Genomic DNA, 18324 nt, shown 5'->3' with positions numbered 1-18324 from the left:
TTCCTTCAAAATCCAAATGATGGTAAATAAAGTTAATAATTTTTGCAAAGAGTTCTTTAAAAAAAAGAAAACAGAATATTAACGACTCTTCTGAGGAATAGTCTTTGATCTAAGTCAACAACAACATACCTGTGTAGTACCACAAGTGGAGTCTGAGGAGGATAGAATGTACACAAACCTTACCCCCTACTTCTACTTCTGTGGGGTATATAGGTTGTTTCCGACAGACCCTCCGCTTTAAAATAATGTAATGGGAACCATTCACAATATAAGCTTAATATATTACAAAGTAGAAGTCATAATCCAGGACAACATAACATTAAGCTCAGTTCACTAAGTGCCTACAGATTAAAGCTAAGGAACTTGCTAATTCCGCCCCATTGTGCTTCTTACACGTTGGAGGACACGAACAAACTCATGAAACAACATGAAATCTAAACTTGCATGACTATCCATATCTGCAGCTAAATTACCTTTAGAAGAGTATGTACATGGGTTCTGGCATATGATGAAATCAAAACCACCAAAGTTGTTAATCAAGACCTCTACCTTGTTACTGGCCAACTTGTGGATGTCTTCCATCTGCACGAGTTCTCCTGTTTGTCCTGAACTACTCCACCATTGCTTGAGAATTCTCCGGTTTTTCTCAGAAGCCTCTATTGAGACAACAGCTTTTAAGCGAATACCAAGGCGATGCAATGCAACTTCTGCTCCACCAATACCACTATAGATTGACAACACAGTCAACCCTCCAGGGTACAAATGCTTCAATCCAGAGAGACAATAAGCCAATGTATCTACCTGGAAGCAATGTTTCAGAGATAGAAGTCTTTCCATCAAGCTAAATGCAGCAACTCGAGTGTGATTTTCTGGGTAGCCCAGAATACGTTCTATTTGTTCTGGCCCTACAGCTGCCAATTTGTAGCGGCCAACCCAGACTAGATTAAATATCTGGGACTGGTTGAGGATATCTCTCTGTCTGTCAACTGAAGGAAACCCCTGGGCATCACTCACTGTTCTTTCAAGCCTATCACATAGCTGAGATACAACAGATGTCTCAGAATTGATGCCGTTCAAGTGTTTCCTTGTATCCCATGATGGCCACCATTTTTTGCTACTGGGAACTGCTTCTTGAATCGTCATTGGTGGTTTCGGAACAATGTGAAATCGATTTTCACTAGGAAGATTATGTACATAACCTTCTTTACGACTCAGAGCTGAGAAAAGTTGAGTATGAACAAATTCTGGCTCAATGGCATACAAAAACTGTGATATTCTTACCCAAGAGTCATGAGATAAGTTCATTACATTCCCATAAAAGAAATAGGGAGCCTTAGCCACCATCTTATCAAGGCTCCTGCATGAATTCGGCATAGATAATTTCTGTGTGTCATGGCAATCCAGAACTCTTGGTCTTTGGTGAATCGCTCTTCGATGAACTTTATAAGGCCTGGTGGTATTGATGCCTAATATTTCTTGCCATGAAGGACCAAGGGAATTGTTAAAGGCTTCATCATACTCTGATTTCGGTCTCTTAGTGTCTATCTCATCAATGTAATTCTCCTTTGGCCGTTTCCCTTTAAGCTTTTCCAGTAGGTCAAGTTCTCTAGATTCAGAGGTATCCACACTATATTCCTCTTTCTTAACAGCTACTGGATTAAAACCAATTGAAACATTCCTGCCGAGAGAGTTTAAGAGATGCTGCAAAGCAAGCAGATGAATAAAACAAAATAAATTAAAAACGGGATTCACAAACAGCATACCACAAGGAAAATGAAATCTCAGATAACAATAAGTATTAAAACATCTGCAAGTCATTTGAAAAAAATACAATAGTTTATTTAAATTAATCTAGTCATACTCTAGTTTCTACACAACTTTAAGCATCAGAGTTGCATAGAGCAGAGCATGTCAATACATGATGAGCAAAACTGTAGTCCATGTATGAATTCTAAAACAAAGCTTCATGCAAATAATCAAAGAAGAATCACTCTCTTCCTAATAGTTGATTTTGAACTACAGCTGCAAGCACACCACCATAGAGTTCCACACAGGCAAAGCTGTGAGTAGTTATTGCAATTGCCTGAAACCTCTTTGATATGTTACTGTCTTATTTTTGGTAGAAAACTAATTGAAGCAAGCTATCTAATCAACTGAATAAGGATTTACTAAAATTGTGAGTTTTATGACATCACGACAACAAAAAAGGGGACATGTAACTAATTACCTTGTCCATTCTTCTTCTACTACTAGGATCTATAATCAGATTTGCAAGCTCTTCGAGAGGAACTTCAGAACCTAAAAGGCAGAACATAAAAGCTAAATGAAGCATCCAATTAAAAAAAAAACTTGACTGAAAAAGAGAACATGAAGACATTAATGGCATATTTTACCAAATCAGAAAGGCTGCAGTAACAATATTGAGATTTCAATATGCAAACAGTTACTGGAGGAATAGACACTAGCAAAGAACATAATTTGCTCACCAAACTTCTCAATAACTGTGGAAACTTCATTCTCAGAGAAGCCCATTTCAAGCAATTTCAATGTCTTCTCCATGGTTCCAAACAGAGACTCAGTTGTGCATTCCTAGAAAACAAAATTGGTATTAAGCAAAGTGCATAAACTCTTAATTAATGGTATTCTAACCAGGAACTAAGATATTTGGGCTCATATAATATAGAGCAGGTTAGTCATAAAAAAAATTCCACTCTTAAATTACACTCAAGTCAGGAAGGACAACAAAACAGTTACATGAAGCAGTTTATCTTTGCAAGTATGATATTCACTCCAGGTACATGAAAAAAGGCCTTCTATAATGAATTCCAAAGACAGTTGATTCAAAGAACCTAATTTTCCATATTGTGATCTACATGAATAATTCAATACATCTCTTTATAGATCTACAGTCTAAGCCCCGTATTTTATTTTTTTGATTTAAGCTATAGCAGGCTTAAAATTTTATTGCAGAGCAAACCTGGAAAAAAATTGGGACCCACACGATGGTAACAAGGTTATGAGGGTGATTGAACAAACCAAGATGTGTGCTGAAGTGTTAGTGCGCAAGTGCGAAGGAAAGAAGAGGACCCAAGTTCCAGCTTGAATCGTCCCAGGTAGCTCCACGCCACACACAGGTGAGGGAAGCACGCGGCAGGGTGTGAGACGCGCGAGGTTGACACACATGCTAGCCGAGAACCCCAGTGCGCATGTGAGGGAGGGGGGGGGGGATTTCAATAATATATATCTACAAGGAACCTGAGCTAGGATATTGAACCCAAAAGGTAAAATCTTTACCCCATGTTCAAATTCAAGTATGAGATAAATATTTGCAGGATGTAATTGGTTGAGGATCACCATTTAGATAAGAAGACATCCAAGTTCTTGAATGGATCTTATGAACTAGGATTTGTGATAGATAGTAATGGGTAGAGATAATTCTTTTTTTGTTTTTGATAAAGGTAACTGAATGGATATAGATAAATGATGAAATTGGGTGATTAATGTTTGTTTAAGTCAATTGGAGTGCAAGGAGCTATGCTGGCTTCGGGACACTCGAGGTATGTTGAGATGAACCCTTCCATAGAATCGTTCTACAAGACTACATGTCTTCTACTGTCGCTATATGACTATTGGCTTCTTAATTCTCAAGTGTATAATTGTGGCTGACAAGTAATTATGCACTATCCATGTTTTCCTCTTATGTTAAGGTTTCAAATGCTATGCTTCACATGACCATGACTGTGTCGAGGTTTAAATGAGAATTATTATGATATTCAAGTTTTTCAAATGACCTTATGGTTTTTTCAAATGTTAAAGGTAAACAGTTATGAGATGGTACAAGAAAGATATATGGCTAATGAGCTTAAGCTTATTGTTTAATGAAAAAGGGCCAAAGGCTCCAAATAAAATGAAATGTTTCAGGAGTCTCCTTGAAGACCTTCAGGTGGGTGCAGAATGAATCACAAAATTAATGCCGAAGATAACTACATGCTTCAGAAGGAATTTGAGGATCAAGAGATATGGGATTGTGTCAAACTCTGTGCTAGTGATAAAGCTCCTGGTCCTGATGGTTTTACCATGGTCTTCTATACCCATTGTTGGGAGGCTATTGGAAAAGATGTGATTGCTACAATCAAGAACTTTCATGAGAGGTGCGTCTTTGAGAAAAGCTTCAACTCTACCTATGTGGCTTTAATTCCAAAAAAAATTGGTGCTAAGGAGCTCACTGACTTCAGACCCATTAGCCTAATTGGTAGCGTGAACAAGATCATCTCAAAAATTCTCACCGAAAGAATCAAAATGGTTATGCACAAACTGGTGGACCCCCAACAGTTGGCCTTTATAAAAGGGAGACAAATAATGGATGCCATTCTTATGGCAAATGAGTGTGTTGATGCTAGAACTAGAAGCAAGGCTCCGGGCATCCTTTGTAAGCTAGACATTCAAAAAGCTTATGACCATCTCAATTGGAAGTATCTGTTGGAGACTCTTTCTAAAAGAGGTTTTGGAGGTAGATGGTTAAGATGGATGAAGTTTTGCATCAGCACTGTGAAATTCTCTGTTCTAATAAATGGCTCTCCTACAGGTTTTTTCTCTTCACAGAGAGGTTTAAGGCAAGGAGATCCATTATCTCCCTTTCTTTTTATTATAGCTATGGAGGGACTAAATGATATGTTGAAAATTGCTCAAGAAAAGTCGTGGCTGAGAGGTTTTAGGGTATCCAGTAGAGTGGGAGCTGATCTGGAGATTACTCACTTACAATATGCAGATGACACTCTTGTCTTCTGAGTTCTGTGATGCTAACCAGAACCAACTCAAGATTTTAAGGGTAATTTCCATTCTTTTTTAAGCTATCTCTTGGCTTCACATCAACTGGAACAAGAGTTTCTTGTATCCAGTAAATGAAGTTCCTGATTTACCCTCTCTGGCTAGGATTTTGGGAGGAAGGACGGGAGTTCTACCAACTACATATTTGGGGATGCCAATGGGAGCCAAAAGCAAATCTATAGGCATTTGGAATGGGGTGATTGAAAAATGTGAAAAAAGGCTGGTAAATTGGAAGAGCCAATACCTTTCTTTAGGAGGAAGATTAACAATCATCAATAGTGTTTTAGATTCTATGCCTGCATATATGATGTCACTTTTCCCTATTCCTGATGGTGTTATTGACAGACTTGATGCTTTGAGGAGGAATTTCCTGTGGGAAGGAAATAGTGAAACCAAGAAATTCCATTTGGTAAAATGGGATACTCTGATTAAGAGTAAACAGGCAGGGGGGATAGGGCTACGGAATTAAAAAATTCAAAATCAGTGCCTTATGATGAAGTGGCTATGGAGATTTGCTTCCAGAGAGCAAGCTCTGTGGAAAGACGTAATACAGGCTAAATATGAAATGAAGGATCTCTGGATAACTAAGACGGTCACTAGCACTTATGGATCAAGCCATTGGAGAGCCATCAGAAACCATTGGTCAAGGCTCAGAGAAAACTGCAGTATTAAATTGGGAAATGGAAGGAAAACTTCTTTTTGAGAAGATAGAAGGCTAGAACAAGGATCTTTAAAAACTTGTTCCCAGATATTTTCACCCTAAACCAGCAGCAAAGAGCCACTGTAGCAGAGATGTGGTCAAACCAAGGGTGGAATCTGAGCTTTAGAAGACCTCTAAATGATTGTGAGATCCAAAGGTTGGTGGAGTTTTACAAGGTTCTAGGACAGTTCAAAGGAACTATTGATGCACAAGATCATTTGGTATGGCAGGATCACAACCGGGACAATTTCAGTGTTAGCAGAGCGTACAAAAAATGTAATCCTTATAACAGTCAGGGGAATGGGTGGCCATGGAAGTTGATATGAAAAACTAAAATCCCCTACAAGGTGTCTTGTTTTACTTGGCTCCTTGCTAAGCAGGCAGTTTTGACCCAGGAAAATCTCATGAAAAGAAATATTCGACTGAGTCCTAGGTGCCTTCTATGTGGTGAAGAAGAAGTAGAGACTGTCAACCATCTCTTCCTGTACTGTAGAATAACCAACATTTGTGAAATGTCTCTATCAATCAGCAGGACATGAAATGGGTTATGCCTAGGAAAGTTACGCAGACCCTGAAGTTATGGAGCAGTTATGCAAGCATTTCCAGGCATAAAGAAAGATGGAAAATTATTCCAGCTTGCATCTGGTGGTCCGTGTGGAAAGAAAGAAATCTCAGATGCTTCCAAATCAAGAGCAATTCCATCCAGAAGATTAAGATGAATTGCTTAGTTTTGTTTCTTTTTTGGTATAAACAGGAGTACATGGTAGATCTAGAATCAATTAAAGATGTTTTAGGTTCCTTGTAAATTTTACTATAGGATTAAAGATCTTCCTGGTACTCTCCACAATTGTAATTAGGAATCTGTAACTTATTGTGGCAGGTTCTGGTTTTTGTTTTGGAATAGAATACAAGTTGTTACTGTCTCAAAAAAATAAATAAATGAGAAGGTATTTGGAAATGTCAAATACCCGAAGCTACATGTGCCAATGTAAGACTAGGGTCGTAGCCATTGGTTTGGGCAACTAGATAGTCTCCCTTGTTTGGGATTAATGAAATGCTAGCAAAGAAATTGCTTAGCCAATGCTGAGATTGGACTCCATGCCGTATACATAGTGGTTCAATGAATATGTCAGTGACTAATGGAACTTAAGGCTGTTTAAAGTTACACTCGAACGTTGAAATGAAATAATATTGTTTGAATTACATATTACCTCTTCATGTTTTTCTTTAACTGTCTTGTCCCATTTTATGTGATGAAGGAGTTGAGGAGACAGTCAACAACTTCTTGTTGTGTACTCACGTCCCTTCGCGGGGTTATGCATCTCTTTCGTGGATGCAAGTGCTGATCTTTGAATGACATGGGCTCTCGCTAGGCACCACCCTCATCCTCCCGTTTTTGATGAGCCCCATTCTATGTTCGGGACATTCTTTTGATAATATAAAGATTAGAATTCTTTTGGCTATATCCGGCGCCTTGTCACCAACAATTCTCTATTCATATTCTCATTGAGGCTCCATAGGTACAACGACTCATGTTATATCTTTTTGACATTCTATTGAGGTCTTATATGACATGTATGAATAACTATTTTGTATATATAGTTTTACAAGTTTTGAAAAGAAAGTGTTTTATGAAAGCTTTACGTTTTTAAATTCATTCATGAGCTATGTTAACTAATCATGCTAAGGTTGGTTAGCTCGGTTGGAGTTAAGGCACCAGGTTCCGGTCCATCTCTTCAAGGTATAGGGACGAAACCCAACATAATTGGGTGATCTGTTCAGTCAATGTGACCTTCTTTTCTCTTCTTTTTTCTTTGAAGTAAGAAGTTCTACATAGGCATAAAAGAAGATGCAAGAAGTACAGAAGTGGGGAAAAGAGTCAGTTTTGATACCAAAAAGGGTTAAGCTAAAGCAAATGAGCTGACAAAATCCAACTAGTTAATAGGCAATATATAAGGGCTAAATATTGCCAAAGACATGTAGCCCTAAGTGCGGGGGAGGAGTTTATGCCACATCAAAACATATGCAATTCCTTTCTCTTCAAACACGCCAAATATCAGTTAATGTAGCTTCTGCATATTCTTGAAAGGGTAGCTTGTCTGCTTTCTAACTCTTCATATGTTTCATAGTTCTCTTTCTTATCAAAAACTCAAAAAAAAAGAGTTCACATAAATCACTAACCTTGTTCCTTTCTTTAATCTCAACAACAGAAACATCATCATCATCATCTTTTTTGTAATTCCCAGCGATTCGAGCTGCAAAGATTACATCCACTAGTTCATTGACAGGAGCAGCTTCACCTGTATACAGCATGAGGAGTACTTAGTTTAGATGATTGTCCATTTAAAGCAAAAAGAAAGAGAATAAATCTAAGAAACGAAAAGAATCTTCAGTGGCAAACTATGAATTATCACATGTATATTTATGTTATACAAAAAATATGCTTTTACTATAACGAGGCAATTTAGACATAGAGAAACACAATAACAAGTAACAACTACTACTATTATGCCTTTATCCAAAAGTAGTTGGGTTCAGCATAAGGTCTGCCGCACCAGCTAATGCTAAATTATCTGCTTTACGATTCTAACTTCCACCCTTCCAGTTGGAGTTATTAGTCTCTATGGATTGTGATATGCTCTTATTGAAATATTTTATCCTTCATTATGGACACAATGACAGCTAACTGTTCACCAAACTTCTCTGACTTGTTCCAATTTCAGCTCAGACCTCAAAACCGAAAATGCTCAGGAGAGTAAAACAGAAATGCAAAAAAGGTGTTTGTATATGCTTGGCATTGTGGAAGGGAAGGTTTCAAAGGTTTGAAGGCAAAGCTACTGGCATGTACATTTTGAGGAACAAATGGTTAGGGTTCTTGGCACTTTGGAGTAAATAGGAAACTACATATGATGGGGACAGCATATGAATTTTATTAATTCAGTTATCAGAAAATTTTATTAATTTCTCACTGCGATAATTTTCACAAAGGGGCCTCCCCTTCTTCTAGTAAAAAAAGTCTGCCTCCTTTTGGAAGTACAGCACTATGTCCCACCCCCCCGCCAAACACACACACACACATACACAGAGAGGCGCGCGTCCGAAAAAAAGATGTCCAGAAGTAGAAGTTCTCCAAATAACATAGTTGAGAGCTCTGGGTACTCAATGGACCGCATTAGTTTTGTTTAATATAGAAATACAAGTTTTTGTATGTCATACCAACAGAAAAAAAAAATGATTGAATGAAGCAACTGTCCATAGAAGGAAAAAGTACTCCACAATGACTTCGGTTTCAAAATTCAAGGAAGGAGGTTCCATGTGTCTGTGTCCTCCCTTTTTCTTCTTTTAAAAGAACAATGAATGACGCCAGTAGAGAAAAATTCACCAATATAAGGATGTTCCCAGTAATTCTTAGATATGAAATTATGCAAAAGAGAGAAAATTGTCAAATGACCCCCTAATCTATTAGTCAATTCTCGAGTACACAATTATACTTTACAGGGGGTCCTATTACCCACCTAGACATTTTAAAAGTGGAATATATTGCCCCTTAAAAGGTCACACCTAGATTTGTGGTAAGTGGTGGGCTGCACGCGCGATGCCACATAAATTTTTGTACTTTTTTAATTAAAATATTATTATTCTACTTTTTTATTCTATCTTCCTTTTATATTTGTTTTCTTTTCTATTTCAGCCCATTCTTCTTTTCTTTTTCATTTCTTTGACTACAAATTTTCTGCCATTAAAGTGGAAATTCCTAGTTCCATTTCTAAAACCTCAAAATTTTTAGTTTCTTTAATCCTTGTTTGAATTATTTTCAGAGAAGTTCTTAATTTTCTCATACAGGCCAATCTTGAATATTTGAGTTTGGTATTTAATGGGTGTTCTCCGATGAGAATATAGTCCGAGTTAGGGAAGCTAAAAAATGAAGTATATTTGAATGAGATATGAATTTGATCTTGTATTCTCCTAATTTTTCAAGCAAAGTCGAAATCCTTTAAAATAAGAAGAAAGGAAAAGTAAAAACATGCGATCATAATTATTAAAAATATCAGAAAATTAATATGAAAAAGAAAAATAAGAAAGTTTGTATCTCACTCTCTTTGAGAAAGTGTATTACACTCTCTTTGCCAACTCAGCATAAGGGGGCAAATAATTCTTCTATAAAATAGTTCAAGTGGTAATAAGACCCTCCTAAAATATAAGTGTAGTTGAGAATCCACTAATAGACTTTGGGGGGAGGGGGGGGGGTCATTTGGCCATTTTCTCCAAAAGAAATGAATAGGGTCATGTAGTCGTTAATGCATGGTTTTTCTCACTGTAGTCCTTCAACCATTATGTAAGAATATGAATAGGTTTATGCAATCCTATTAGAATAGGAATAGGTTTATACAATTCTAGTAGAATAGGAATAGGTTTATGCAATCTTATTTAGAATAGAATAGGAATAGAAACAAAAATAGGAATAGTAAATAGTATCACTTAGTAAAGAATTGTATTCTAGTGTCTATAAATAGGGTTTCAATGAAATAATGTATACAACAACAATTCGATAATATTCTTTTCCTATATTTCTCACATGGTATCAGAGCTTTTACGATCTTGGTAAACAATCAAAGAGCTTCCGCTACCGGCGGCGGCTATTATCCATATATGCCGCCCGTCCGACTAATGATTATGTTAGCAAAAGTTGGGTCACCGATGCATTTTTGCGGTGACTACTTTCTTATATCTAATTGATGTAGCACGTGCCATCATTCCGGTGACTATTCATATTTAATTTTTGTAGCACCGTGCCATCATTCCGGTGACTTCTTTTTCATACTTAATTTGTGTAGCACTGAGCCATCATTCCCGTGACTACTTTTTCATATATAATTTGTGTAGCACCGTTCCATCTTTCGGGTGACTACCTTTTTTTTTGCATGTATGATTTGCATAGCACTGTGCATCTCCTGAACTACTTTTCATATTTAATTTGTGTAGTCCGAACTATTTTCTCATATTTGAGTTGCATAACATTATGTGTCTTTTTAGTGACTTAGATTTGATTTGCATCGTTCCATTCGTCTTTCCGGTGACTCCTCAAATCTGATTTGCATAGGGTTATGCCATCATTCCAACCCTATCCATATTATTTCTCTTTTTCAATAGGGTCGTTCCATCAATTCGAACTATCCTATATAATTTCTATTTACTAGTTGGGTCGTGACATCATTCCGACCATACCCATATAATTTTATTTCTTACATTATGACCACTTTTAGCCATCAAATCTAATACTCCGGCATATGAGCATGTTCGGATAAATTTTTTGGTGACTTTCTTATTTAATATCAACTCATCTATTAATTCCAACACGATCCATATACTTTATATTAGAATTGAGCAATTTGTTGCTAGGGGGAGTTTAGTAACCTTGTATGTCGATTGTGCATCGCGCGTGCAGATCACTCTGTGGTCTAGAACAATTTTTCTCAAGCTTGGTTTGGGAAGTTCAACACCAACATTATGCATCAAATTCAGTATTTCATGAGAAGATTAAGCACAATGAGATTGACTGACATTATGCAGCAAATCCAATATTTAATGAGAAGACAAGCACATTGAGATTGACCGTCAATTTTGTGAAGTCTGCAAATATCTCACCAAGCCCTCATCGGTCCCCGTGTTTATTACATTTGTAACAAGCTAGGTACATGAATCGTATGCACTAGATTGAGGGGGAGTGTTAGAATATGAATAGGTTTATAGAATCCTAGTAGAATAGGTAGGTTTATAGAATCCTATATAGAATAGAATAGGAATAGAAACAAAAATAGGAATTGTAAATAGCATCCTACTTGGCAAAGGATTATATTCTGGTGTCTATAAATAGTGTTTCAATGTAATAATGTATACAACAACAATTCAATAATATTTTTTTCCTATATTTCTCATAATCTCTTTTTTCACTAGTCCTTCACTTCTATATGCCGAAGAGAGAACTTTTAACTATCATAAGTCATATGCCACTGACGAACCTATTTAAAACTCAAAACCTAGAAATGAAAAAGGAAATATGAGTGTGCATGCATGTGCGTGTGCGCGCGTGTGTGATAGAGAGAGAACACAAGTCCATTTGAAGAAATATTGCATAAATTTTGAAATGAGAAAATTAGGAAAGAAGAACAAGGCTTGGGTTGGGGAACAATAGGATGGGAATAAGGGAAACTGTTCAAGTGGAGCTGAGGCATTGGATAGTTTGAAACTTACGAGGAGAAGAGAGAAGAAAAGGCTGTGATTGGTTGGTGCAAGAGAGCTAAGGCATCCTGTAACGGGCTGGAGGAAGAGGGGCATATAATAACTGCAGCTTAGGAGATGTTGATGGAACCTGAGGGATGGATAAATGATGGGTGCCTGGGCAGGTCAGATGTTCAGGATAATACATAAGTGATGGAAGCTAGAATGTTGCTTTCAGGTAGGGCCCAGCAGGAGTTGTCAATAGGCAGCTGGACTGGTGGGTGTGCACAGAGAGAAAAAGAGTATGGTGAAGCACTCTGGGTTTGCACTTGTTAAAGCAACATGTGTGTCACGTTATGCTATGGATGAATATGTAAGCTCCAGTACCGTGAAATCCAAATGATTAGAAGAAATACAAGTAGAGGGGTCTAAAAGAGTACAACCATTTTTTAGGGTCTATATTGCATTTTTTTAGAACCTAGTATTATTTGCTCTTATTTTAGCTTTTCATGATTGGATCAGCTTAAGTACTAAAAACATCAAAATCTACAATTTAGAAAAATTTATGTCAAGATAGGTAATATTAGTCCATTGAAACTTCTTCCTACATTCAGAAGCTTTACTAGGACCATCAGACATATACTGCAATATTTCTCAATGTTATCTTCCATATTCCTTCACAGGTTAAGGAGAGAGAAACAGAAACAAGGAGCAGGGAGAAAGACCCAAGAATTTTCTGGACTTCTCTCCTTGCATATCATTGACACTGACAATTTTCCACAGGCTCTAAAGATGGGATTAGAAAAGAACAAGGTTTTCTAGGCCACAAGAGTAACAAAATATCTGAATTTGGTTCTGCTAAATGTCACATGAAACTTTTACACAACGGGCGCATAAAAACATCAAAAATGATGGGATTGACTGTATGGCACAACTTCAGAGATGGGAAAATGACAGATTATTTAGTACTTTAACTTTTCCTGGACTGACTAATGGTCAAACAGCTGGGACATCAGTTTGAGGAAGCAACTGTGCTGCAAAGAGCAAGAGTGGTGGGTAGTGGAGTAGAGTGAAGAGGAGCTGCAACAGGCTCAGGACAGGGAGACACTAGGGAGCAAAGGTAAAGAAGGAGAGATAAAAGTGCTGCTAACTCTCTCAGAAGACAGAAATTCAGAGGTGATGTGGCCAGGGACGGAGAGAACAAGTAGGAGTAGACTGGGAAGTAACATGATAATTGAGAGACGAGACGTCTCAGAGCAGTGAGGGCTAATATGGGTTTCGGCTTATAGGGTGGAAGAGCAATAGAAGGAGAGATGCAGGACTGCCTTGAGAGAATTAAGAGGAAAGAACAAGAAATTTATCCAAAACATTAAGATTGTTGAGTTCTTTACACTTTCAAGTTTTGCTTCCTAGAAGTAACACAATTCATACTTGACCGGCCAGAAAATGCAAATAAAATTACTTTAAGAATCACGATAAGCATAATAGAAATGCAAGGACTAAAAAGAAAATCATACTTCAAGGACTAAATTGCATATTTAGAAACCTTTCGGGATTTTCCGCTACCATTTTCTCTTTTTTTCTGTTTTATGGTTGCATTGCCTGGGGAGCTGGATAGACCAATGTTCCAAAATCTAGGAAAACTAGTACAGTAAACAACATTTCTCTGTGACTAGAACATTGACAAATACAAGCAGAATTACTCATGCTCAGACTTCACTATCATCTATGGAGCACAGTTAGGAGGATTCTGCTTAGTGCCAGGCTGCTTTGTTTTTAATTTAATTTAATGCTAAAAGTTACCAGTTTCAAAAAAAAAAAAGATTAATGCTTGCTTACTTTTCCTAAAAAAGAAGAGATGAGAACCCGTGATACTACAACACAATTCCAAGAGCATTTTAAAAAATACAAAAACCTACAGCTATTTCACATACCAAGTTTACTAATTGCAAATTCAACTTCGTCCAAAGAGAAACTCATTGCCAACAAAGAAACTCTCTTGTCATCACAAACTCCAATACAGGGATCAGGCTCCTGCAACAGAAAAAGGTGGAGACAGCCCAAGCGGAATTCGTCATTATCCTTCTTAATTCTAATATAATCACAAAAAATAGGCTAAGAGCCCCAAGCATGTAATTCGTGGGATCCATTGTGTGGCTTTTATTCCTATATATATAAGTGGCATACAGAGTGAAAAGTGATATGCACAAGTCTGAAGTCCACAATTTTTTCCACGTCTAGTATGAAATAGCAATACCCATCAGTGTGAAAAGTAGGGGTACACATTGATATTGATACTGCTGACCTGTTGAGTTGCTGGATCAAAGAGGAGGAAGTAAAAGCCAAAAAAAAGTGGTGGAGAATTATTCCAGCTTGCATAAGGTGGTCAATATGGAAGGAAATAAATCGAAGATGCTATGAGAACAAATCAAACTCCATACAGAAAGTTAAAGAAAATTGTATTGCATATTTGTATTTTTGGTGTAAGCAGGAATGTATAGAGGAGGTACTGCAACTAGTAGATATGCTAGGATCTTCGTAATTAGCCTTCCTAGCCCCTGTATGTATGAATTTTTGGAGGTCACCAGGATATCCTTAATGCTAAGGAATACAACATTACTAATTTCAAAAAATAATTAGTACAAACTACTATTCATTTCAACCAGTACGTATCAACCAACATTTATAGGAAGTACATAACTCACACCACAGAGAGCCATATTCCTTTACCTCTTTTATATGTGCATCTCCATCATACTTGGCAGAACTGTTTATGTCCTCGTCATCACAAAACAAACTATCCAGAGAATCTGATGATTCTGCTCTAGGAGGATCCTGTTAAACACGCAAACCACAATCAATTCTGGTTATTCTGAGGCAAATCAGGAACTGAGTGGCACAACATTCTGCATCCATGATTAGCACAATTAGTGAAGTGAAACTTCATTTCTATTGAACACATCGAATCTACTACCTTTTGTTTCTAATGTCAAACCTAACAGAACAAGAAACTTAAATAGAGGAAAATGGAAGAAACTCAAGAAAATCATCCAACTATGTGAAGCAGAAGCTGTCCTATGAAAACATGAAAAGAAGTTGTACAGATGCATAAAATAACTCAATACCAAAAGCAAAGAACCTCAAACTATAGAAATTATAGAAAATAGCAGGAGCTAAGCTAAGTTTGACTCAGGGTGGTGTCTTTAAGAGAAAAAACTGAAAAGTGAACCATTTATTTGCTTGGTGAACATGTGGTACAAGTTACAACAGAAATACTTTTATCGTCTTTGTTTTTTGACAAACTAAAGTAGAGAGCTGAGAAAAATTGCATTGAAAAGACAAAAAGTAGGTCCTTCTTAGTGTGTATATATCTTGAACTTTTAAAGATTGGACAGCATTATGGGGAAAACCAAAGGGAAAGATACATATTTGATAAGGGAGATAGACCAACATACCTAATTTTTTTCGTTTATGATCTGCAAAACAATTGCATTGTAGATAACCTAAAACTCAGAAATATTGCTGACATTTTGCGGAAGTACTGCTCACTTTACCATAAGCAAACATTTGTAGAGGGGCACTTAATAGCTACCTAACTAGATGATGAGGACCCAAGAAGTAGTGATTTTACTTTTCTAACTTTTTTTTCTTGATGACAAGGGCAGCCGTTACCTTTTGTGTGTGCTTATTTATCTAACTTCTTAATAGATTAAGTTATCGTTCATTCATTAAGTTATCGTTCATTCTTTTCCAGGAAATAAACACCGAAAAGAGAAATTGTGATAAGAAGTTTAAAGTTGCCAGCGGTTAAAAGGTCTTGAGGGTGCTAAATAGACAAAGAGGAGCAACACTTTGCATCAACACGTTATTTCAGGCAAGAAACGAGCAGAATCAAATAAGTACCATACATTATAAATAGTTACTTACAGATTTTGCAAAAAGAGTCTCCAGTAACAAGTCAATGTTGTCTTCACCTAGATTGAAAAGAAAATATCCCTTCAAAAATTATCGAACTGTAATAACAACCAAAACTTTTGAAGAAAATCTATGAGTTGGTCTTCTTTTCTTTTTTCTTTTTTAAGGTGGTATACTTGGTGCTAATTCTCCAAAATTCAGTAGAAAACTATTTGCCAACACAATCTCGTAATAGATTAAAACAGAAGTTACTGCTCACTACATACCCTTTTCCTCAATTGCTTTATCAACAAGTGATGCCTTAAAACCCATGGTCAGAAGAGATGACCTCACATTGCTGCCTGATGAGCTTGCAATATTGTCCTACAGATGCATTAGCGTCACAAAAAATGATGATTACAGAGGTGATGAATATTAATGCTACCACCTGACAGTAAAACCATATTACCAAGGAGTTGAAAACTCAGCTAAATGCATTTTTCTTTCCTTACCCCCATAGGCATTGTATATGTGTACAGAGATGGAAATTCGGAATATGGATCTTCAACTTTAGGCATGATTCCACTCACACCTTCAGGCTTTGAAGAGTTTTCACTATCTGGATATTCACGCTAGAGTAAAACAAAGAATAATTAAGAATGAAGCAACATAATAGCATCAGACATATTAAAATTTTCATATGTATACCATTTTAATGTGAAATTGGACAGGGCGAAGCTAGAGAATTGTCTCTTATGTGCCACAGCAAAAGCATAAAACAGTGCTTTCCTTGAGCCTGTTGCAGCATGGAAAAGTAATATCGATAAATAGAAACACAGGGATAGAGAATCAGCATATCATCCTGCAACCAAAAATTACTGAATCGCTCAAAGCAAACATTATAAGGATCATATAGCGAACCCCGACTTACATAGGCTCAAGGTGTAGTCCTTATTGTATTCAAAGCAAACACTGAACCCCAACTTACTTATGCTTGAGGTGTAGTCCTTGCTGTATTCAAAGCAAACACTACAGCCCAGATTTATAGAGCAAATTGGAAAAAGCTATTTTTAATTTATAAAACAAATTAAACTCTATTCTTAACTAAATCTTCACTGGAAAATCGTAAAGCTATTCTATGTGGAATAATACCAAAATATCAAGCTAGTGCATTTGTCTTTTCATTATTTCAATACCCAAAACCACTTTTTGTACAACCCAGTACACTCATATCTCAATTAGGAGTGATTATATGAACTAATCATTCTAGTCCAAATCAATTCCAACCAAGTAAACATTTTAACAAGAAAGATCTTATAATTTCACTTAAAATTAGCAGTAATTAAGCACTAAATGTGCCAATGCAACCAATTCACCTAATCCAGTAGAAAACAAAAGGCCTAAATTTTCCACTACCTGCATTTCAATTTTGAAATTTTACAGAGACATAAAACTAACAGCTCAAGTAAACTCATGAGTTTTCAATATTTTCCCCAAAAAAACAACTCCAATTCATACATGTTCTTCGTGTACAGAAATGCATGAAATTTGAAGAAATTAAACGAAAAATTGAGCATACACTAACTTCACCGGCGGGGAGAAGAGAAACGGAAGCTGACCTTTAACTGCGGCGAAAACTGATCGGAGCTCAGATGAAATTCAGGCTGAGAGAGCTTAATTCAGCTGATGAAAACAAAATATAAGAGTTCTTCAGCTCTTTTTTCGGTTACAACATATTTTTGACCCATTTCCCCAAACGGGTCACTACTTGATACTACAAGAGGAAGATCAACGGCTGAGATTAACTTGGGATCAACGTAAACGGATCGATCATTGATGTCTCCGTCTTTATTGTGATTTCTAAATATTAAATCAAATTATTTATTTTTATTGATTATACAATAATTAGATATTTAATTTTATTTATATATTTTTTTTTAAAAAAATACTTTATTTATTTTAATATTTATTTAATGGGAAACCCCTCAATTTTGTCGGTCGTTATAAAAGTGGCTTATATATGCCCTTACCGTTATACAAACGGCTCACATATACCCCTACCGTTATAAAATGGCTCACATATACCCTTCATTTAAAGGATATTAAAAAATTAGTTTTAAATTTATATTTGTTACTTCTAATTTTTTAAAAAAATTATTTAGGGGTATATATGATTCTTTTATCAAAGTTAAAGGTATATTTTAATTTTTTTCATACATAAATTATTTTTTGACTTCTTTTATTATAATTATTTGAGTTTCTTATTCTTATTTTGTTTTTCCTTTCATTTCTTAGTTTAAAGAAAAAAAATTTAAACTATTTTTTTTGTGTGTATTGTAATTTAATTTCGTATTCGAAGAAAAAATTTGGTCATCTATAATAAGTTTTACAAAAATATTAGTGAAACATAAATAAATTTAATTATCAAAATAATAATTATAAATTAGTCATTAAAACAAAAAAAATATGTTTGACAAGGATTAAATTTACTATATGAGGAAAAGGGTATATGTGGGTCATTTGTTTACAAGTAGGGGTATATATGAGTCACTTTTATAACAAAGGATATATCAGCTGTAAATCATAAAGTTGAAGGGTATCTTGCCCTTTTCCCTTTTAAGAAAAGTATTATAGTTGAATGGATTAATATATTTACTTTTTAATGAATAAATAAGGATAAAAGA

General features: G+C 36.1%; 1 protein-coding gene across 2 annotated transcripts; it reads right to left on the bottom strand.

Moving 5' to 3' along the window:
* Positions 1-260: 260 nt before the first annotated feature.
* Positions 261-17347, bottom strand: DRM8 (DNA (cytosine-5)-methyltransferase). Of its 2 annotated transcripts, XM_010323113.4 has the most exons (12): positions 17260-17347; positions 16572-16651; positions 16349-16436; positions 16153-16272; positions 15928-16024; positions 15674-15720; positions 14477-14581; positions 13681-13780; positions 7709-7827; positions 2487-2589; positions 2228-2298; positions 261-1701 (listed from the first exon to the last, which is right to left on the bottom strand). In XM_010323113.4, exons 3-12 carry the CDS (start codon positions 16349-16351, stop codon positions 367-369), a joined length of 2100 nt encoding a protein of 699 aa, XP_010321415.1. In that variant the 5' UTR covers positions 16352-16436; positions 16572-16651; positions 17260-17347; the 3' UTR covers positions 261-366. The 2 variants fall into 2 exon arrangements, with proteins under 2 accessions (XP_010321415.1, NP_001353599.1); NM_001366670.1 differs by lacking the exon at positions 16572-16651 and having other exon boundaries at positions 17260-17341.
* Positions 17348-18324: the final 977 nt, after the last annotated feature.

The sequence above is a fragment of the Solanum lycopersicum genome, chromosome 5, assembly GCF_036512215.1.
Source record: "Solanum lycopersicum chromosome 5, SLM_r2.1".
In the NCBI taxonomy this organism is placed as follows: domain Eukaryota; kingdom Viridiplantae; phylum Streptophyta; class Magnoliopsida; order Solanales; family Solanaceae; genus Solanum; species Solanum lycopersicum.
Note: the sequence above shows the minus strand (reverse complement) of the source record. Positions and strands in the feature narration are given on the sequence as shown.

Excerpts from the sequence above, each read along its gene's own strand:
- DRM8 (XM_010323113.4), bottom strand. Across the intron at positions 13,781-14,476 it reads GAGATGCACATATAAAAGAG|GAGCCTGATCCCTGTATTGG; the intron begins GTAAAGGAATAT and ends TTTCTGTTGCAG. Across the intron at positions 2,590-7,708 it reads AGATTAAAGAAAGGAACAAG|GAATGCACAACTGAGTCTCT; the intron begins GTTAGTGATTTA and ends TTTGTTTTCTAG.